Source organism: Equus przewalskii, chromosome 10, assembly GCF_037783145.1.
Source record: "Equus przewalskii isolate Varuska chromosome 10, EquPr2, whole genome shotgun sequence".
Classification (NCBI taxonomy): domain Eukaryota; kingdom Metazoa; phylum Chordata; class Mammalia; order Perissodactyla; family Equidae; genus Equus; species Equus przewalskii.
In genome coordinates, this window is record NC_091840.1 from 36,535,086 (window position 1) to 36,557,851 (window position 22,766).

A 22,766-nucleotide genomic window follows, 5' to 3' on the forward strand; every position below is an offset into this window, starting at 1 on the left:
GCTTGAATAGTGTCTGGCACAAAGTAGGCCTACAATAAATACGTGTTGAATGAAAGTCACTGTGGCTGGAAGTTCAGCACTTCCTCTCCTCCTTCCATGTTTCAGGCAACATGGTGTCCTTCAGTGTCATCTTTTTGCTCTCCGTTTCCCTACCGAGATTTTCCTCAATGCTCAATTTAGCTCAATCATATTTCAACCTAAATTAAAATGTCAGGAAACAGGGTAATATTTAAATTATGATTTGACTCAGAGCTCATGAACTCCCTCATGTGAAGTCCATTGAATCAAGCTCCCTTTACATCATTATCAATCAAGTGTCAGCCTCTAGAGCCTTCATAAGCATAGTCAAACCTATGTTGGCTCCAATGGAGTACATTTAAGGGAGTAGAAAGACTGCAGAGGCTCAGGACTGGGGCAGGGGATCTGAGAAGATCTTCATTTCTGCTTTATGATCCACCTAGCTATGCTATCACAAAGTCTACAGAGTATATGCTATATTTATACTCTTCACTAAAAGATACAATTTTAGAAAAATCTTCAACAACAGTTATCTGTCTAGGAAAACTAGACAGATAGTCTAAACTGCAGATAGTATCACTCATCTGGAGTATTTAGCTCTTTCTCACAACCTCTAAGCCCAATATTCATGGGAATATGGTCTACCTATATCCATCTCACTATTCAGAAGTGTGAAAATGTGCAAAACTAGATAGTATGTCTGGGCTAATGTGAGGTTATGTGCATAACTGTAAATGAATTCTAGTGGTCATTTGATCAGAATTCTCCATTTATACAGGAGAAAATTGAGATCTGGAGAAGTCTGCCAATTTTCTCAAGGTGATATAGTTAATAACAGGGCCTGGACTGGAACTCAATTCTATTGATTCCTAGTCCAGCGCTCTCTCCAGTGTAACTCACTGACTCATTCAGTCCTAGTTTCCTTCTCTATTCTAGAAATCATTTTCCTTAATAGAAATCTCTACATCTCTTTATGTCAGCGTGTAAATCTATGTGCTCATGTCAATGACCATGCATGCATATGTCTACATGTCTATCTGGAAGTATTTGTAAAGCATACCACTGGGTATTCCTGGCCGTTCTTCTAGGGAAACCTGAAGGCAATTACAGTTGCTTATATCGGCACTAGCAGTGAAGTCAGGGGAAGACCTTCTGAGTCAATCATTAGCAAGCAGACTTGGTTTTCTCTCCAATTAGCTCTATTCCTGGGTCTTCAGGAAATGGGGCAAAATAATTAGGGTGCAACCAGACTCTCCCAGGGTCAAACTTGGTTCTAGGGCAGTGAAAGCACCTAGAGACAAGGCTATAAGAGAGTGTGACAAATTAGCAGCATACTCTCTCTGCAAGGAGCATGTGCTCAAGCTAACATGGATACCATCTTAGTTTTCAGCTCAATCATTACATCCTACGATGCCAACAAGAAAGGTAAGTACTTCTCTAGCCTAATATCCTGGAAAATCCAAAGAGAGGCCTATAAAGTGTCTGGGGGTCTATTCCCCAGGGTAGAGATATATACAGCCAATACTCAGTAGGTGATGCTTTCCAGTGATCCCACATATCCTCTAGCCTCTAAGCAGGACTGTGACTTACCCAACCCAGAGAGATAGCTGTCTGTTTCATGGCAAGAAGTCTTGAGAGAATGTGATGCATTCTTCTGTCTTGTTCACGTAACTAGCATTGAAAGTCCGTTCACCGTTAGATGGCTTTCTTTCTTGGAGGGTGCTGTCACAATTTCAGTACTGTCATCACCTAGGACTCCCAAATTCATAATCCCTCAGAAGACGTTGTCTTCCTTTTTTAAGGTGTTACATCCAAATAGATGGGGATGCTCTTGGGTGGGGAGAGCTGAGGGAATGGGTGGAATGGCACTATTTGCTGCTCTTTGATAACTGTTTATTTAAAACATGATTGTTCAAAACGTCCTAAATATTTTATCTCTAAAATTAGCTCAACAGAGCTAAGGCCAAACAGTATAAAGTGCAGCAGTAATAAATCCAACAAATGAAGAAAATTCACAACACCCTGTGAGTTATGTGCTAAAAAGCATAAACAACTATGACCTACGGTTTCTTGGAAACCTAGAGAGATATCTCGTCCAAGGTTACATCTAACAAACTATCAAGAGTTTTAATACAAGAAAGTAGATAGAACAGGAAGGAGAAGAGATAATAAGCAGTGTTTGGAGGAATAGGTTGGTTAGTCTTTCATTAACTTAGTTAAGTTCACTAAACTCTATTTCACCTTTTTTTCCCCTAAGAGTAACAGACTGGTCCTCAGTTTTCTTTATACTAGGCTAACTCCTACTTACCTATATTTTAAAGTCTTTTTGAGGGGAGTGTTTGATCTCTCCAACTGCAAGTTTTATGAGAAGGAACTGCATTCTTTTATATCTCCCTCTCCAGTGCCCAGAATTCTAAAGAGTAAGTTTTACCCAGTAAATCTTAACCATTTTTTTTTCCCAGAACTCAGAGACAGCAGTTGCCAAGCCTCTTCCCAAAGAATGTGAGAAGGATCAGGGATGCACTAATGCAACGCAGGGAACAGCCCCTTTCTGAAAAATCACTTTGCCATTTCAGAACATTTTTACCTCTGAAAGAGGCCTGTCTCCCCTATTCCTTGCCCAGATCTCAAATATCCTATTTTAAAGATATGTATCCCTCCAAGAGGCTTTCTGGAAACCAATTTTTAAATTAACTGTTATTACCTAAGGCATGGCCACATAAATCAAACAGATGGGGGTGAAGAAAGAGAAGGAGGCAGCACTCAACCCTCTCTGCATTAGAGAAAATAATCTATGAACATTTCCCTGGGCTGAATTTACTGCAGTCACCTAGCTTCATGGGACCCAAGGCAGGAGAGAGGAAAGGCAGGGCTTGTATATTTATACCATAAGCACATGCTGAGGAAGAAGTAAACTAAAAAGAGAAGAAAGGAGGCCGGTCCCGTGGCTGAGTGGTTAAGTTCACATACTCCGTTTCAGCGGCCCAGGGTTTCGCTGGTTCCGATCCTGGACGCAGACATGGCACCGCTCATTAGGCCACACTGGGGCAGCGTCCCATATGCCACAACTAGAAGGGCCTACAACTAGAATACACAAACTATGTTCCGGGGGGCATTGGGGAGAAAAAGGAAAAAGAAAATCTTTAAAAAAAAAAAAAAAGAGAGAGAGAGAAGAAAGTACAGCAGTGGAGTTTAACTGGGGTCATGAAGGGAAGTGGTTTAGCTGGGCACCATTTAGATTAAGAACTAGTTTCATTTTTCTGCCTGGCTTTTCTTCTAGAAGTTCAGGCAGAAGCCAAAAGGTCCAAATTCATCCAAAATCAGACTGTGGCTACCCTCCACTGCCTTGGCTCTGGGAGCAAAGTAAAAGTCAACCTTGTATATCTGGAGAAAAGGTCAAAGGTCAAGCATACTCTGAAGAACCTGAGAGTCACTGCTGCTCCCTACAGAAACAGCACTGCCTCCCTAAGCTGTCATCTAACCCTTACATCCAAGTTTCAGACTGGATCCCTTCTAACAGGCAAAGGTGAGACTGGAGAAAGTCAGGTAGACACTGACTTTTAGTTGACATCTTTGAGTGGAGTGGAACTCAGTAGCAGCTAAAGCCTCAAGGAAACGGATTATTGTCTCCTTTTGGCAATCTATGTCCTCTCTGAGACTCAGTTTTCTAATCTCCAAGGGCCCTTTTAGTCCTGACATGCTGTGATTTTCAAATGATCTCGGTTTCTGATGGGTGTTCTTTGGATAATGGTTATTTGAATTTTATTTATTTTGAACGCACATAGTAAAATATTCAAATAGCACAGATACATGGTAAAAAGTCAGTCTCCCTCCTACTCTGATCTCTCAGTCCTCCAGCTCTCTATCCCTGAAGGAACCACTATTACTGACTTATTCAATTTCCTTCCTACGCTCAGCACGTATAGGTGTATATATTTTAAAAACATAAATGTTAGCATACAATACACACTGTTCTGTACACTGCTTTTTTTCCACTTAACAGTGTATCTTATAGGCTGTTACACATCAGTATGTATAAATTTGCCTCATTCCTTTTTAACAGTTGAATAATATTCTGTTGTATGGCTGTACTATAACTTATTCCACCAGTTCCCTATTGACGTATATTATGGTTGTTTCCAATCTTTTACAAACAATGTTGCAAGCAATGACTTTACACGTTTTTCTCTGTGTACCTACAATTTAGCAATAGGATAAATTCCAAGAAGCAGGATTGCTGCATGAAAAGTTTGACAGACATTACTAAATTATCCTCCATAGTGGCTGTTCCATTTTGCACTCCCACTCACACTGTGTGAGAATGCCTGTTCTTCCACAGTTGCTGGTCAATGGTTTTCAATCTCAGCCTTAAGTTTCTTTGCTTCTGCCCTCCTTTCCTTCTCCCACCCATTCTTTCTGTCAAGTAGTTTATGATCAATAAATTGGCACTGGCAGTTCCCCTTTACATACTGGCAATTCCCTAGATGCTGCTGCTGCACTGATGGAAAAATAAAATAAAACAACATTTTTAGAGAAACTAGGGGTTCACAAGCAGAAAAATAGAAAAAAAGAACTTTAAAAACTACAGTCTGTTGAGAGGACTAGAGATTGGGAAATAACTGGATAAGTTCTTGGGATGTAGCCCAGGTACAGCAAATTATATCCTCACATGACATGAGTGTTTTCACTCCCTTTATTATACTTTCTAAAGTTCACACAGGGATAATTTGTGTGAAAAAAAATCTCTCAAAAACTTAAAAGCCTCTGACAGTGTTCAGGAGCTTTCAGTCACTCAATATCAACATAAAGTAATTCAACTAGATTGTTTTCCTCCTAACATGTGACACCTCCCTTGAGTCAATGGCAGGTGTGACGGGTAATAGGGAACTTAAGTCATCTTGGAGTCTAGAGCATTCTGCGCAGGGTAGATTTTTCTTGGATATAGTGTTATGCATCCTAGGACTCAAAACAACTAAGGATACTAGCTCTTAGAAATTCAGGACAAGGAAAACTGGGAGATTAAGGGGAAAGAAAGATGCCAGTGATCAATCTGACCTAATTCAAAAATTTGCCTTGGGCTAACCTGGAACCCAGAGAAAAAGGAAGAGCTTCTTCCTCCCTCCTGCATGACATGGTGGTTGGTTCCTAGATGCAGAATTTAAACTAATACCCTGTACTATTTGAGCCACGCAAAGAGATTAAAAGGATGTTTGTCTGTTAGTTTGGAGAGCTAATCATCATTCACGATACAAATCTATGGAACAATGATGAATTCCAAATAACCAACTTATGAATGGAGTTTTGAAATATCACCCCATTTATAAGTTTGAAACTGCCTCTTCTGAATTTAAACTTACATTGGGTACTGGGATGTGACAGACACCAAGCAGCACAGAAATAAAAATTAGGTAAATGGTCAAATTTACAGAGTCAAAAACAGATGCCCTATGAAGTTACCACACTACAGGTGACATGAGTCTGCACAGAAGGATGTCCCAGAAAGTCAGAAGACAGTTCACGGAAATGTCCCCAGAGCAAAGTAGAAACATGAAACCGTAAGGATGAGAATGTTTTGCAACACAGATGATCATCATAAGACGTAGGTCGACATGGAATGTAGAAAAACGTAAGATGGAGACTATTTGTTACTGTTTACAGAATTTGGCCAAGGAAAAGATTTTCTATTATAAATATTCTGAAATTTCTTTCTGGTGGAGAAAGATGAACCATTAGGTCTTTATCATTTATGGTATAGTTTACACCATCTAGTTCCTATTGCTCAGATTCTCTATTAATCAAGAAACTTTCCAAATATGCATTAGGTTTCACAGGAACCTATATGTTTAGAACAGGGTACCTAGAAAAGAAAAATGTCCTATCTGATCCATTGACAGATACATCCTCCTATGTAAATTTTCTGTGTGTGTGGTGTATGTGTATGTGTGTGTGTGTGCGTGAGGAAGATTGGCCCTGAGCTAACATCTGTTGCCAATCCTCCTCTTTTTGCTTGAGGAAGACTGGCCCTGAGCTAACATCCATGCCCATCTTCCTCTACCCCATATGTGGGAAGCCTACCACGGCATGGCGAACCGGCGGACCCTGGGCTGCCAAAGTGGAACATGCAAACTTAACCACTGCACCACTGGGCCGGCCCCGGAGCCACCTTTTTTAAAGAAGGAAACTTTCAAGTGTTATACCCTCCATCCTTATTATTATTATGGCCTTAAGAATGATGGGCAATTGGGCCGGCCACGTGGTTGAGTGGCCCAGGGTTTCGCCGGTTCGGATCCTGGGCATGGACATGGCACCGCTCATCAGGCCATGCTGAGGCGGCATCCCACATGCCACAACTAGAAGGACCCACAACTAAAAATACACAACTATATACAGGGGGGCTTTGGGGAGAAAAAGGAAAAATAAAATCTTTAAAAAAAAAAAGAATGATAGGTAAACAAGACTTAGTCTACTCCTTCACTCTGATCCGACTTAGTCAAAGGCCCCCTGGGGATTTAATCCATATCTCTTATTAGTATCTCTATTCTCATTTATTCTTGGCATTATGTTGTGCCTACACCCTAAACTTATGGACAGATCAATGGGACCACAATTAAAAGTTTAATATCAGCTGGGTAGGCCTAGAGTTTTGTCAGGTAAAATAAAGTTTTTCCTTTGTCAGGTAAGATAAAGTTTTCTCAGTTGTCCTTTAATTGCTTCTTTCTTGTTTTATAGCTTTTTTACCAGGCATCTTCCAATGTAAGGTCTATCTAGTGATGGGGGCTTTATTACAGACTTTTCCCACCATTACCACCTCCATGACTCCTGGGAGTAAAGAAGGAGAGAAAACTACAAGCACTGATTTTTCTAGCCCTTTCAAACAACAAGGTACAGAATAAGTAGGGGGTGAGACAAGAACAGAAGGAAAATAACTTCATTTCTTATTGAAAAAATCAGCTTCTCTATAAAAGAAGGTCCGAGAAATGTTTGTAGTTTGACACTATTAATAATACTTTACCTCTACACAAGTGAGCTCACCTTGTAGCCAGATTTTGGGACAGAATAAATTGTATTCGTAGGGAATTCCAGCCATAGCATGTATAGACAGACGACATTTAAACACTAAGCAATCATTACAGAGATGACAACAACCAAGTGTATGGTTTCATCTGCACTGTTTTCAGAAATAGCCCTCCTTAAACTGGCCAGGACTCAAATTCTATAAAATTCCAGTTTGGGTTACATTCCAGTTCCAACAGAAGGAAGGTAAATACGAGATTAGTAATAAGATGCAGACGAGCCATTTGTCCCCATATTTGGCTCATGACCTAAAAGCAATGTCAATTCACCTTTGTTCCTCCTATGTCCCACTAAAGCCAACAGGAGTATAGGAAAGGTGACTTCCTCACCCCATACAGTGTGTCTGTCAGAGCACAAGGGTAGAGACCCTGAGAGGGCTACTGGTAAAAGACACATTTAGAACTCCTTGTGCACACCCAGCCCATTTTCTCCCCTCAGGGCAGTACAATCAGTCCTACTTGATCATGGAAGATGCCAAACCCCAGGGAAAATGACTCAGTGGGAAGAGGCTGCAAAGGAGGTTAGAACAGAGCCCTTGATGCCTACCCCGCTCCTGACTCTGAATCTGAACTGGATTCTCTGGCTGCTCTGTCTCGGAATCAGGCGGGGCTCCATGAGGCACGGAAGCCAAGAAACCTTCAAGTCAAAGGACTGATCTCTCCCCTCTCTCAAATTCTCTCTTCTTTCTCTTCTACTTTTCTCCCTCCTTTTAGACAGAGATGAGAATCTAGAGGAGAGGCAGAAATGAAGCACTGTGATCAAATTTCTGATTGCTGTCACCTTACTGCTCAGTAGAGTCACCATTACAATATTTGTCATTTTTGAAGTCCCATGCCCTGTAGTTTGCTGATGTACTGGGTCCTTGTACTTGATCTATAAAGATCTCCTTCTGTTCCAGAGGCAGGCTGGCACAATGAGAAAAGCAAAGACTTTGGGGTTTGGATAGACCTGCCACTCACACTCACTAGCCAAGTGGCTTTGACAAAGTTGCTTGACTTCTCCAACCTCAGTCGCCTTATCTGTAAAATGGGACTAATGATATTTTCCTCTCATGGTGTTTTTGAAGGTTAATTAAGATCCTCTGTGAGAGGTGCCTGGCATATAGGAGGTGCTTGCTAAATGCGAGTTCCTTTCCTATGCTCTGCTTGGACATTCTCTAGGGAGGATAGATCCAACAGGACTGAAGATTTCCTTCAGAACAGATGATTTTCTTTTAAACAGTCTGACATGAGGTTTGGAAGATAATCAAATGCATACCAGCCACCTGAAGTTAATACTAGTTATTTTCTCCCTTCACAGTCAATGCCTGGGAGCCAGAGAGCTATGCCAATGCCAGCAGTTGTGGAGAAGGCAAAGGAAAGAAGACCAGCAACCTGGGGGAGGTGAATCCCAGCTTGACTCTCAGCCCAAGAAGGAAAGCGTTCTCTGTAGAGTTTATGTCATTTGCTTGGAGAAAATGGGGTTAATATGTAAGTGCTGGGAGACAGGTTGCTGCTTCAGTTATGGAGCAAATTTGGGTAATTCTTTTATGTGTCAGGAAATAGGTAGGTATCTGTACTACTATTTTCCCATTCTTCTTTTTTTTTCTTTTTGAGGAAGATTAGCCCTGAGCTAACTGCTGCCAATCCTCCTCTTTTTGCTGAGGAAGGCTGGCCCTGAGCTAACATCATGCCCATCTTCCTCTACTTTATATGTGGGATGCCTACCACAGCATGGTGTGCCAAGTGGTGCCATGTCCGCACCCGGGATCTGAACTGGCGAACCCCAGGCCACTGAAGAAGAACGTGCATACTTAACCACTATGCCACCGGGCCAGCCATGTACTACTATTTTCTTAACATCAGCGCAACCATAACACAGTAGGGCACTTATTGAAAACATGTATTTCTGGGCCCCAGATATAATGAATCAGAATATCTAGGAATGTGATTTTTAAGATTTTTTTAAGAAGCTTCCTAAGTAGAAGTGGATTTACTATGAAATTAATGAAGCTTAAACTTCAGGACTCATGGGACCTGTACAAGGCCTTGCATCCAATTTTATCTTGTTTTTGGGGGAGGCTTTTGTTTGTTTTTTTGGTGAGGAAAATTGGCTCTGAGCTAACATCTGTTGCCAATCTTCCTCTTTTTGCTTGAGGAAGATCATCACTGAGCAAACATCTGTGGCAATCTCCCTCTATTTTGTATGTGGGATGCCGCCACAGCATGGCTTGATGAGCAGTGCATAAGTCCACGCCCAGAATCCAAACCTGCGAACCCTGGGCCGCCAAAGCAGAGCATGTGAACTTAACCACTATGCCACTGGCCCCCAATTCTTTTTACAATTTGTATTCTTTTTCCCCAAAAAAAGTTCCCGAAAATTGTAAGAAGTCAGATCCCACAGCATATGCATCCATCCCTGCCCCTAAGTAACTCTTACATACAACAAAGTTTAGGAACCACCACACTTGAATACAGTTTGAACACTTGGCAAAGCAGCTTCTTTCCTCCCCGCTCTTGGGTTTCCTGACAGGATTATAAGTTCCTATTGCTCTTTGGTGTCTCAAACAGACACCACACCACTGGTTGAGAACTGCTGCTTTAAATCCAGTTTCCCCATCAGAAGTGGATGCAGCCTTTGAATATTAGAAATGGAAGGGTGCCTTTGCTACAACATCTAGAGTATTCACTAGGGCAAAGAGACAAGGTCTCCAATACTTTTAAAATTAAAGAAGGTGTGCACTTCTACAGAACTACAGCACTGAGAATGGGTCTCAAAGGTTATCTAGTCCAGGATGGTACACATGCTGCCATTCTTCAATTCTATATCGACTGCACATATCAATAATCAAGCACAATGCAAGTAGAAGATGAAAAAGTTCTGGAGATCTAATGCACAGCATAGTGATTGTAGTCAATAATACTGTATTATTTACCTCAAAATTGCTAAGAAACTAGATCTTAAATGTTCTCACCACAAAAGGAAAGATAATTATATGAGCTGACAGAGGTGTTGGCTAAAGCTATGGTAGTATTCATATGGCAACATATAAATGTATCAAATCAATATGCTGTAGACCTTAAATTTACACAGTGTTATATGTAAATTATATCTCAATTTAAAAAAAAATATCACATGCCACAACTAGAAGGACCCACAACTAAAATATACAACTATGTACTGGGGGGGATTCGGGGAGAAAAAGCAGAAAAAAAAGAAGAAGATTGGCAAGAGTTGTTAGCTCAGGTGCCAATCTTAAAAAAAAAATAAATAAATAAATAAAAATAAAAATCAAGCACAGTACTCTTTCCACCCAGGCATGGCACTGGAATCTTTCTTATCACAGCGCTTCAGGTACCCAATGCCAACTTACTTGTCATCTCTCTGGTCCACGTTAATATTTTCTACAACCTTATTTCTGCTAAGATTGGGTGATGAGCCCATGTAAATTAGTATGATTTTACCATATGGTTATTTTTAGTTCTTTACTCCAATCTACATTAGCATTTCTACAGAACGTTGGAAGAAATAGGCCTAAAGGGGACTAAAAAGTCTAGTCCAGAATTAGAGGTAACCCTGTAGCAGCAACTCTGATTGAACTTCTCCCATGAACAAAATTAGCTACTAAATGATACAAGAATTAATAAAAATAATAAGCAATTTTATACACCTTACCACACTTGAGTTTCACAAAAACCTTGGGAGTTAGCTGGGCAAGTATCTACATTTTATTGATACTTAAACTGAGGCTTAGAAAGGATATGTGACTTTCCCAAGGTCACACAGCTGGTTGAAACAGAACAAAAATAAAATCCAGGTCTTTTAATTCCCATACTGGATTTATTGTCTCATTCACCTATTCCACAAAATTTTACTGAAAGTCTTCTGTGTGCTAAGTTCCCTGCCTTCAAGAGGTTTACAGTCTATGTCCAAAATAGTTAAGCATTTAGGAAGTATATACAAAATCAGATGGGGCATGGAGTCAAGTGTAGTGAGAATGGACTGCAATTAGTAAAAAATATTTGGTCCACATAGACTCAGATCTCTGCCTCTTTTCAAACATAGTGAGATTGTTTGGGCCTGATTCAAGGAATGAAGAAGAATCCCTGTCATCTGGGATCCAAAGCAGCTGCATCCCCAGGGCTTTTCCACTCAAGGCAAAGAGGTCAAGCAAGGGGCAGATGGGCCTTTACAAGTGGGTCATAGGGTCCAATCAATTGTAGGTTCTCATACATAAGTGCACTTTGCTGATACTTTCCCAGTGTAAGCACAGTAACTTTTCCTAGAATTACTGGCCAATAAAGAAGCAAAATGATGTGTATTTGGAATTATATGAGGTTTTGTACTAAGCTACTTCTTTATTGGTACAGGAAGAAATATCCATTTGTATCCTTCTTTATCTTTGATATTTCCTTTCAATCTCTAGGTTGGACAAGATGCTCCCAACTCATCAAGTCCAAAGAAAGCTGCAGGGATCACTTTTATCCACCAGACATACTTGTGAAAAGTTCTGCTCTGCCTCACACAGTGAATGAAGGACACCACACTGTCTTCTCCCTGCTGTTAACCAATATGGGCAGAATCTTGCCAATTTTACCCTCTATCTTCAGCAGGGACATTACAATCAAACAGTGATGCGAGGCCAATGGAGGAGCCCAGGCTTAGCAGTCAGATTACCCTCATGACCCTGCTACTGGCTTAGCCATAAACCTCTGAGACTCACTTTGTACATCCACAAAAAATGAATATCTTTTCATCCCATCAAATGAAAACAAAAGGTCTTCCCTCTAAGACTATGAATGGACCTACTGCTCTCTTTGACAAAAGGTTTAAACACAGCCTCCAAGGAACTGGGCAAAGCAGCCACGAGTGTGGCACAGTTCGCCAACTCCTCTGCTATCCTCAGAGCTGATTTCACACTCACTGGCTCTCAACTGGCTTAGGGTGGGGTTCCTGTTTTCTCAGGTTGACATTCATAGGGTTTTATCATTTAGCCTCTGCCACCACATGGAGCTACCCACACATTGGTGAAGGGAGCACGACCCTAAGCATTCCCAAAGTCCTCCTCCTAAGTCATCCCCAAGGGGCTTAGGGACTGCATACAAATAGGACCCAGATGAGATCTCCTGATAATCTACAACCCCTAAAGTGGGTCTGACATGATACCCTACTGCAATAGTGATCTGCATACATTTTGAACAAGGATTCCAGGGCCAAATGATTATGATGATCTTTCTCACAGAGGCAAAGCTATGAGCCAAGTCTGACCTGCCTAGGTAAGAGTTTGGTGAGAAAGTGGAAACAGCTGATCTTAAAGTAGCATTTAGGTAAAAAAGGGAACAGCAAGGGGATAAGACAGAGTGTAGTCCTGCTTCTTTTCATAAAAGTCTGAAATCATTCCATTTCATTTTGGCGAAATGTGCCTGTTTCTAAGTAATTCTATTTTTGTAGTTCTCTGGTAAAAACCATATATTTAATTGTATCCTTCTTTCTTTCACTTCAAGTACTGTCCAAAAAAGTGATTCTCAAAACTATACCAACAGGGGAAAATATCTCACCCTAAGCCCTGATTTAAAATTCAGGCTGACTAACAATGAAGTAGCAGAAAGAGAAATTAAGAATACAATCCCATTTATAATTGCAACAAAAAGAACAAAATACAATAAAATACCTAGGAATAAATTTAAGCAAAGAGGTGGAAGACCTGTACATTGAAAACTATAAAAGATAGTTGAAAATATAGTTGAAAAATAAAATATATTGAAAGAAATTGAAGGAGAGAGAAAGAAATGGAATGATGCTCTTGGATTGGACTGGAAGAATTAATATAGTTAAAATGTCCATACTTCCTAAAGCAATCTACAGATTCAATGCAATCCCTATCAAAGTTCTGATAACATTTTTCAGAGAAATAGAAGAAAGAACCCTAAAATTTATATGGAACAACAAAACACCCTGAATAGCCAAAGGCATCCTGAGAAAAAAGAACAAAGCTGGAGGTATCTCACTGATTTCAAAATATGCTGCAAAGCTATCGTAATCAAAACAGCATGGTACTGGCACAAACACAGACACACAGATCAGTGGAACAGAATAGAGAGCCCAGAAATAAAACCACACATCTATGGAGAGCCAATCGTCAACAAAGCAGTCAAGAACATACAATGAAGAAAGGAAAGTCTCTTCAATAAATGGTGTTGGGAAAACTGGACAGCCACATGCAAAAGAATGAAAGTAGACCATTATCTTACGGCATACACAAAAATTAACTCAAAGTGGATTAAAGGCTTGAATGTAAGACCTGAAACCATAAAACTTCTGGAAGAAAACATAGGCAGTACACCCTTTGACACTGGTCTTAGCAGCATATTTTTAAATACCATATCTGACCAGGCAAGGGAAACAATAGAAAAAATAAACAAATGGGACTACATCAAACTAAAAAGCCTCTGCACAGCAAAGGAAACCATCAACAAAATGAAAAGACAACCTAACAATTGGGAGAAGATATTTTCAAACCATATATCTGATAAGGGGTTAATATCCAAAATACATAAAGAACTCATACATCTCAACAACAACAACAAAACAACCCAATTAAAAAATGGGCAAAAGATCTGAACATTTTTCCAAAGAAGACATACAGATGGCCAACAGGCACATGAAAAAATGTTCAATATCACTAATTATTAGGGAAATGCAAGTCAAAACTACAATGAGATATCACCTCACACCCATCAGAATGACTATAATTAACAAGACAAGAAATAACAAGTGTTGGAAAGGATGCGGAGAAAAGGGAACCTTCATACACTGCTGGTGGGAATGCAAACTGGTACAGTCACTATGGAAAACAAGTATGGAGATTCCTCAAAAGATTAAGAATAGAACTACACTACGATCCAGCTCTCCCACAGCTGGGTATTTATCCAAAGAGCATGAAAACATCAATGTGCAGGGGCTGGCCCGGCGGCGCAGCAGTTAAGTGCGCACATTCCGCTTTGGCAGCCCAGGGTTCACTGGTTCAGATCCCGGGTGCGGACATGGCACCGCTTGGCATGCCATGCTCTGGTAGGCGTCCCACATATAAAGCACAGGAAGATGGGCACAGATGTTAGCTCAGGGCCAGTCTTCCTCAGCAAAAAGAGGAGGATTGGCAGCAGATGTTAGCTCAGGGCTAATCTTCCTCAAAAAAATAAAAAACAAATAAATAAAAAGAAAAAAAAGAAAACATGAAATGTGTAAAGATATATGCACCCCTATGTTCACTGCAGCATTATTCACAATAGCTAAGACTTGGAAACAACCTAGGTGTTCATCAGGGGACAAATGGATAAAGAAGATGTGGTGTATACACACAATGGACTACTACTAAGCCATAAAAAGGTGAAATCTTGCCATTTGTGACAACACGGATGGACCCTGAGGTGAAATAAGTGAAATAAGTTAGAGAGAGAAAGTCAAACACCATATGATCTCTCTCATAAATAGAAGATAAAAACAACAATAAACAAACACATAGATACAGAGATTAGATCGGTGGTTTTCAGAGAGGAAGCGGCAAGGGAGGAGGACGAAAGGGGTGACTGGGCACATGTGTATGGTGATGGATGGTAGTCTTTGGGTGGTGAACATGATGTAATTTACACAGAAGTTGAAATATAAAGATGTACACCTGAAATTTATATACTGTTATAAGCCAATGTTACCTCAATTAAAAAAAATAATTCAACCTGAGCCTGGAAGAGACGGAACAGATACAAAGCATGGATGACAACAGTTTTCAAGGAAGCCCTGGAATCTTCAAGGTGCCCTAAGGTTCCATGGAGCTTTGAAAATAGAGTAGGTGGAAAGACAGAGCACTGGGGCCGCCACTGGGATAAGTGAGTATATTATTTGCACCCCGCCACTATTCACAACATCGCCGCCAGTTCATCCTGCCATCTATGGCTCAGTCTGACCATGAAATAGAGAAAAAAAAAAAAGACTGCTCCTTTCCAAGACCCCTAGGGAGAAGGATTAAAAGCCTTCTATACTTAGAAGCTCTTGATCTAGGACTGATGCCTACATTCACCCCCACCATTCCAGCCTCATCCACCACAGAATGTCCTTTAATCCAGAAACATGAGATTTCCCAGAAGATAAATCTGTGGCAAAGTCTACACTCATTAATCTTCTGCAAGAGTATAATTTGGGTCACATTTATAGCGACTTTCTTTACAGAAATTCACTGACGGAATCAAAATTGTTTATTTTGCATTGGGGACCACTTATTTCCCCTGACAAAGCAAGGTCCCTCTGAGGATTTTCTGACTGCCTAGTCAGTCAACCATTTTGAATCCCATACCCTTGTGCCACCAGGGATCTCTGAAAACTAAGAGATAAGAGAAAGAGCAGAAGGGAAGGGAGAACTCCCATGTGGACTTTGGGATGTGAACATTAGTCTGCAGATCACTTCACAGCATGGCACGATTCTCCCGTCACCATGACAGACTAAGTTAGAGACTCAATGTGATAAAACACTGTTTCTATGGAGTAGCAATTATTCCTCTGGGAACTGACTAGCTAGCAAGGTTTTTATTGCAAATTCTTTCTCATTAAGTTACTACACTTTGTTTTTCAACTATTAAGGTACATTTGCATTATAACAATTTTTAGAAAGACTGGAAAGTATAAAGAATAAAAGAAAAAAATTTAACCTAATCCTTCCTTCCAGAGATAACCATCATTAACACTTTGATGTATCTCTTTATAGACATTATAAGTATATACACACATACATAAAAAGATATATGTTACACAAATAACATAATGCTCTTCATACCATTTTAAACCTGTCCTCTGTTTTTTTGGCTTATATTACAACCATATGTCCAGTTAGGACAAGTATTAAGTTGTGTTTTTTTCAAGTCTTAGAGTACAGAGGATACGAAGTTACTCTACTTTTTTTTTTTGAGGAAGATTAGCCCTGAGCTAACATCTGCCACCAATCCTCTCTTTTAGCTGAGGAAGACTGGCCCTGAGCTAACATCCATGCCAGTCTTCCTCTATTTTATATGTGGGACGCCTGTCACAGCATGGCTTGATAAGCGGGACATAGGTCCACACCTAGGATCCAAACCATTGAACCCCAGGCTGCTGAAGCAGAACATATGAACTTCACCACTGTGCCACCAGGTTGGCCCCTATTCCACCTTTTTTAAGGGTCTAAGTCACCTCAATACTTTTTGATAGGCCCAAAGATTAAGGTGTAGTTGCTTAGGGTAGAGAAGGCACATTCACAGAAACCTCCAATTTAAACTTTTGAAGGGGGCCAGCCCAGTGGTATAGTGGTTAAGTTTGTGCGTTCCACTTCAGTGGCCCGGGGTTCACAGGTTTGGATCCTGGGTGTGGACCTAGCACCATTCGCCAAGCCATGCTGTGGCAGCATCCCATATAAAATAGAGGAAGACTGGTACAGATGTTAGCTCAGGGCCAATCTTCCTCACAAAATAAATAAATAAATAATTAAACTTTGAAGGTACTGCTGAACGACATTAAATAAATAGTCATAATTGTTAAAAGCATGGCTTTGTTCAATATAAACACTTAAAATATACAACAATTTTATATCTCTGTTTTGCTATTTCTTCATCTTTTTAGATACACCCGTGATCTCAAAAATCAAAGTGACCAAGGACTCTCTGGGCTTCAGAAAGAACTGAACAGACCATTAGCACCCCTTGTTTTCTGGGTTACTAATCAGATAGGGACTTAAGGGAGGTTCTAGTCCTAACTGTTCTCCCCTCCCCTTCCTCCCCTACCCATCCTGGGTTTGGAGCCTCTTTAACTATTGTCCAGAAGATTCTGACCTAGAGCACTTTTCCTATCTTTATGTCGAGAACTCACCATTTTCCACAGAAGAGCTGCTATATATACTATGACTAGGGGCTAGAATCCCTTCTCTTTTTCGCCCTGGACAGGCTGACAATATTATGGGCCCTCCTCCCTCACATTCTGATCCTCCACTCCTGCCTCTACCCTTCCCTCCTACTCTCAGAAAGGATTCTATTTCCCGAGTTCACACATGGCCCTCATGCTGCCTTGAGTTATTTATCTTTTTTGTTTTTTTAAAGTGTGGGGTCCCCGTATGACGGAGTCCCCCTGGAGGTTTTTTTTTTTTAAAGATTTTATTTTTCCTTTTTCTCCCCAAAGCCCCCCAGTACAGGGTTGTGTATGTTTAATTGTAGGTCCTTCCAAAAGTGGCATGTGGGATGCTGTCTCAGCATGACCTGATGAGCGGTGTCATGTCCGTGCCCAGGATTCAAACCAGCGAAACCCTGGGCCATCGAAGCGGAGCATGCGAACTTAACCACTCGGCCATGGGGACGGCATGTTATTTATCTTTTTATGTCTACTTCCTAGTTCTTCTGCTTGATGCCTGGAGTGTCTGTGTTAATTTGTATATCTCTATATTACTTTGTATCCAACAAAGCACCATGTTCATAGCAGACACTAAAAAAATTTGTTGATAATGTCACCATTAAATGGACAGATGAGGGTAGCATAACTGACTTTGCAGAAGAAAATGAGGTAACCTTTATTTTTACATCAAAGCTGCTGTTGGTTACTAGGTAAATGCAAACCAATGAAGGACCACCCTGTAATTGCTGGTAACACTTGAATTCATTTCTCTGGACTTAATATATTCTTTTCTCTCATATTTCTTTATCTGTTCATTCTTCTCTTCTTGCTCCTTATCTCAATGCTTCTCTTTGTCCTTTTCTTTTCTGTCTCTTATTCAGTGACTTGACTTGCCAGTTATGATACTAAAAACTCCCTTAATCTGAACTCCTAGGGAACCTGGATCCACATCTATTCTTAGATTTCAGGCCCCAAAAGTCTTTCCTTCTACCTAACCCTACTTCACAGGGTGCAGTGTACCAACAGGTGCACCTTGGGCTGTAATTTAGGAACTTTCACCAGACTTTTGTGAATTTGCGCCACCCAGTGGCTGAAGTTGCTATCTTTATCCTCCGAAAAAAGGAGTGGACATAAATAATTAAATGTAAAATAAGCCAATGAGAACAAATGTGAAGCCTGTATTACTGCCCTAAAGGAGAAAAAACATTCATAACAGCCAAATTTTGTCCTGTTTTAAGTTTTCTTTTCTTTTTTTTTGAGGAAAATTAGCCCTGAGCTAACTACTGCCAATTCTCCTCTTTTTGCTGAGGAAGACTGGCTCTGAGCTAACATCCATGCCCATCTTCCTCTACTTTATACGTGGGACCCCTACCACAGCAAGGCTTTTTGCCAAGTGGTGCCATGTGCACACCGGGATCGCAACTGGCGAACCCCGGGCCATCGAGAAGCAGAACATGCGAACTTAACCGCTGCGCCACTGGGCTGGCCCCTTAGTTCTACTTTCATTTTTTTTTTTTTGAGGAAGATTAGCCCTGAGCTAACTACTGCCAATCCTCCTCTTTTTGCTGAGAAAGAGTGGCCCTGAGCTAACATCCATGCCCATCTTCCTCTACCCCATATGTGGGATGCCTACTACAGGTGGCTTGCCAAGCAGTGCCATGTGCGCACCCGGGATCCAAACCGGCGAACCCTGGGCCACCGAGAAGCAGAACATGCGAACTTAAGAGCTGCGCCACCAGGCCAGCCCCTTAGTTCTATTTTTTAAAACTTAAAATCGAAGGGAGAAGGATATGTCTGGAGGTATGGTGTCATGGTGTCCCCAGAATAAGATGATGCACAGAAGACTCTCCAAAGACTTATTCAGGTCACTACTGCTCCCTAATATACTGGAAAAGAAGAATAAACAGTGCAGGCTATAGGGTAAAGTCCTTATTACCCTCTAGAAGAATCAAATATTCAACAGAAGAGACTGAAAGTGAAGACTTATAAACTATGCATATGATAATATCAGACAGTTTATTTTTTCTACAATGAATTTTCTTGGACGTGACTAAGTCTGGACATATGCCAAGGAATAGGACTCATGAGTCATAGGACACATACATCTTCAACTCTGCTAGCCTGCACATGGCTCTACAAAGTGGTTGTACCAAATACATTCCTACCATCAGCAGAGTCCCTACTATTCCACATCATCCCTAACTTGGAAATTTCAGACTTTAAAGTTTCTGCCAATCTGGTGGCTATTGAAGTAGTATGTCATTATTCTTATGTGTATTTTCCTGCTTAGCAGTGAGGTTGAGCATCTTTCCATAAATTTATTTGCCTTCAGACCTTTTCTTGCTTGCTTATAACCTCTCCCTTTTTTTCTATTGGGTTATCAGTCTTTTTATTGAGTTGTGGAAGTCTCGTATTCCTGGCTATATTCCTGAATACTAATCCTTTGTCTGTGAAACATGGTACAATCCAAAGTGTATTTCTAATATAATATTCCTCAACATGCAGATTTACACATAAATTAACCAACTGTCAGGCTATGAAGCTCTGGAAGTCCCATTTGACTCCAAGAATCTAGTTTCCATTTTGCCTCCCTGATGGCATTTAAAAAGCTACTGACACTTATGCCTAAGTGTCAATATGTCCCACAAAACTGACCATATTTCTTAGAAGCATCTCAAGGACTCCAACCTTGAAGGACTGTGCTTTGCTGACACGTACCTGACAAAATAGGGTAGTTGGGTCGTCAGCACGTTCCAACCCTATTCAATTCTTTATGGCAGGAAGAGAAAAGAGCAGCTCTCAAAAAACTACTAGTATCTGTCATTGTCTTATTTTGAAATTAAATCAGCTAGGTAATGCCTCGGTTCAATTTCAGAATGATTTATTTATTGTTTTCCTACACATTTATAACGACTCCATAGTGTTGAAAAGAACTGCAACATGCACCAACATCTAAACTCTTGGGTCTATTTTCCACTAAAAAGCACTGGGCCCTCCAGGGTAAGCCATAAAGTACCTTTGCCCAACATTTTTATTTCTCTAAGCACAGGGAAGATGAACTTTGGCAGAACAGATAGTCGCTGTGCCAGAGCAACACAACATTAGGGAAGTCTGTCTGGCCTCCTTCTCCCTGCTGCATATCACTGTTTACCCTTCTAGCTCCCTCCCTCCTATCTAGAAAGGAAATAATCTGATTCCCATATCTATACTTTCAATGAAATTCACTCCAATGGGCTCATTCTTCCTGGTGGATTAATTTTAAGCCTTTTATCTCTAACTGTAGATAATAATAATAGCTAACATTTGATGTATATCTACTATGTAAGAATAAAAGCGTTGTCTTCTGGTAAAGTACTGATAGGAAAATAAGTTAGGGAGCATTATCAGCATATTGGCCTGAACTACCACAATAGCCTCTGAAACTACCCCCCGCAGCCACTCTCTTGCCTCTCTTGAATCTCCAGACTGCAGGCAGTGAGCTTTGCAAAATGTAAATTTGATCTTGTTACTCTTCTGCTACAGAAACCATTCAGTGACTTCCCACTGCCAGCAGGACAAAGCCCCAAATCCTTAACAAGACTGCCAAGGCCCTAAATAGCCCAGCCTGCCTCCCTCTCCAGGCTCATTTTCCCCTACAATTCTCATTATTCTAGCTTTGGCCACAGTGGACTAGCTTCCTTCTTTCTTGCCTCAGGGCCTATGCCGATCTGCCTTGAACACTCTTTCCACTCCCTCATGTCACCTTCCCCTTCCTTCATTACTATTTGCCTATTTAACTCCTACTCATCTTTCAAGTATTGATTCAATAGCCACCTCCTTAATAGAGCCCTCCCTGACTCCCAAAGTCCACCAGCTTCCCTGCTATACTCTTTTATAATGTACACTTCCTTCATGGTGTTCATCTGTTTGTAGTTATGTATTTCTGTGGCATTGGATTGATGCCTCTTTGTCTTATAGAGGTAAGCTACACTGAGGGCAGGGACTATGTCTATTTTACTTACACTGTATCCCTAGGTTTAGGGCTGTGCCTGACACTCGTAGGAACTTAGTAAATAACTGCCCTTAACCAAACAAGAGACAGATGGGAGTTGAGTTGGTTCTCTTCCCTGAATCTCTTTACCCTTGAAGGTTCCCAGATAACCAGAAATTCAGAACCCATCTTCTCTGTATCCTTCCCTCTTTTACCATGAGTCGCCAGCCTGGCATTCATCTCACTTAACCCTCTGAAGTAGCTACAATTATTACCTTTATTTTATAGAAGAGAAAACAGAATCAGAGACTTGCCCAAGAGCTTGTCACAAAACTAGCAAGTGGCAGAGCTAGGATGCCAACACAGGTAGCTGACCTCAAAATCTCTATGCTCTTAACCATGACACATGAGCCCTGTGAATTTATATCTTTCATTGATATTTCTTAGAGTGATTGATCTCTTTCTTATCTATTTCTTTATATTAGGAAGATTAGCCCTTTGTGATATAAGCTGCAAACACTTTTTTCATTTATGTTTTGACATTGTGTAAGGTGTTATTTTGCTCTGGAGAAATTTTTTTTTTTCGGGAGGAAGATTAACCCTGAGCTAACTGCTGCCAATCCTCCTCTTTTTGCCGAGGAAGTCTGGCCCTGAGCTAACATCCATGATCATCTTCCTCTACTTTATATGTGGGACGCCTACCACAGCATGGCTTTTGCCAAGTGGTGCCATGTGCACACCCGGGATCCGAACCGGCGAACCCCGGGCCTCCGAGAAGCAGAACGTGCAAACCTAACCGCTGTGCCACCGGGCCGGCCCAAGCTCTGGAGGAATTTTGAGTTTTGTGTGGTCAAATGATTAACTTCTGCTTTTATGCGTTCTGTATTTGGAGTCACAGTTAAAAAGATTTCCTTTCCCCATGCCAAGATTATGAAGGAATTTTCTCATATTTTATTATAGCTTTCAATTTTTATTTAAATATTTAATCCATTTGGAGTTTATCTTGGTGTGCGGTATAGATTGATATTTATTTTTTCCCCAGATGGTTATGCCATAGTCCACACCACTTATTCAGTAGCCCATCTTTATCATATACTAAGTTCCTATATGTTTTTTGGTTTATTTCTGGGCTTTTTATTTGTTCCACTAGTACATCTGTCTACCCACATGCTGGTATAATTGGCACTTTTTCTTTTCTTCCGATGAGGACTGTTTAACTGTTATTGTTGACTTCTGTGTAGTATCTGGCATTGTTGACTAATCTATTTTCCTTGATGTACTCTCAGTGCCATATTGCTAGATTCCTGAGCAGGTGAATACACATGTTCTTAGGGCACTAGCAAATCAGGAGCACCAAAATAATGACGATGAAGAGGATACAATCAGAGGATCAGAGGTCCCCACAGGGAAAAATCAGAACTTTGGCAGACCTCCCTTACACGTACTTTATAGCTTATATTATTTTAAATTACACAGGAAGCACCATAATATTTTTAGTTATTTAGGGCCTATCAGGCCTTAATAATGCTCTGCTGACTACCTCCCACCCCCCATCTTTACTGTCACTTCTCTCAAATCGACTTCTCCCTTTCTGGCCTAGGGGCTCTTCCTCTGTCTTATACCTGTTGTCATCAGCCAAGTTTCTATTCTTCACCCTTCTTTGCTTTTTCCATTCAATGAGCTCAGGCAATCTCATCTTCTCCTGTGGCTTCAAAATTTCCATCATTTTGTGCTGATTCCCTAATCTGTATCTCTGACCTAGAGCTCTCCTTTAGCTTTTGAATCTGCCTAGTGAATGTCACCTATCCATCCTCCAGACACC

General features: G+C 40.7%; 2 protein-coding genes across 11 annotated transcripts in view; one reads left to right on the forward strand and one right to left on the reverse strand.

Moving 5' to 3' along the window:
- ACACA (acetyl-CoA carboxylase alpha) overlaps window positions 1–22,766 on the reverse strand; it is a 280,736-nt gene that overhangs the window by 247,849 nt on the left and 10,121 nt on the right. The window contains exon 1 of one of the 10 annotated variants that reach the window (XM_070562416.1): window positions 1,609–1,688. The exons of the other annotated variants lie outside the window; for them this stretch is intronic. The gene's annotated coding sequence lies outside the window, so the exon portion shown is untranslated. Of the gene's footprint in view, window positions 1–1,608; window positions 1,689–22,766 lie in introns of those variants that run through there. 10 annotated transcript variants of the gene reach the window in all.
- C10H17orf78 (chromosome 10 C17orf78 homolog) lies at window positions 1,386–11,575 on the forward strand. The gene is given in 8 exon segments (XM_008506818.2): window positions 1,386–1,443; window positions 1,974–1,995; window positions 2,490–2,551; window positions 3,299–3,544; window positions 6,748–6,900; window positions 7,812–7,956; window positions 8,392–8,512; window positions 11,498–11,575. Coding segments are annotated over 8 exon segments (885 nt in total).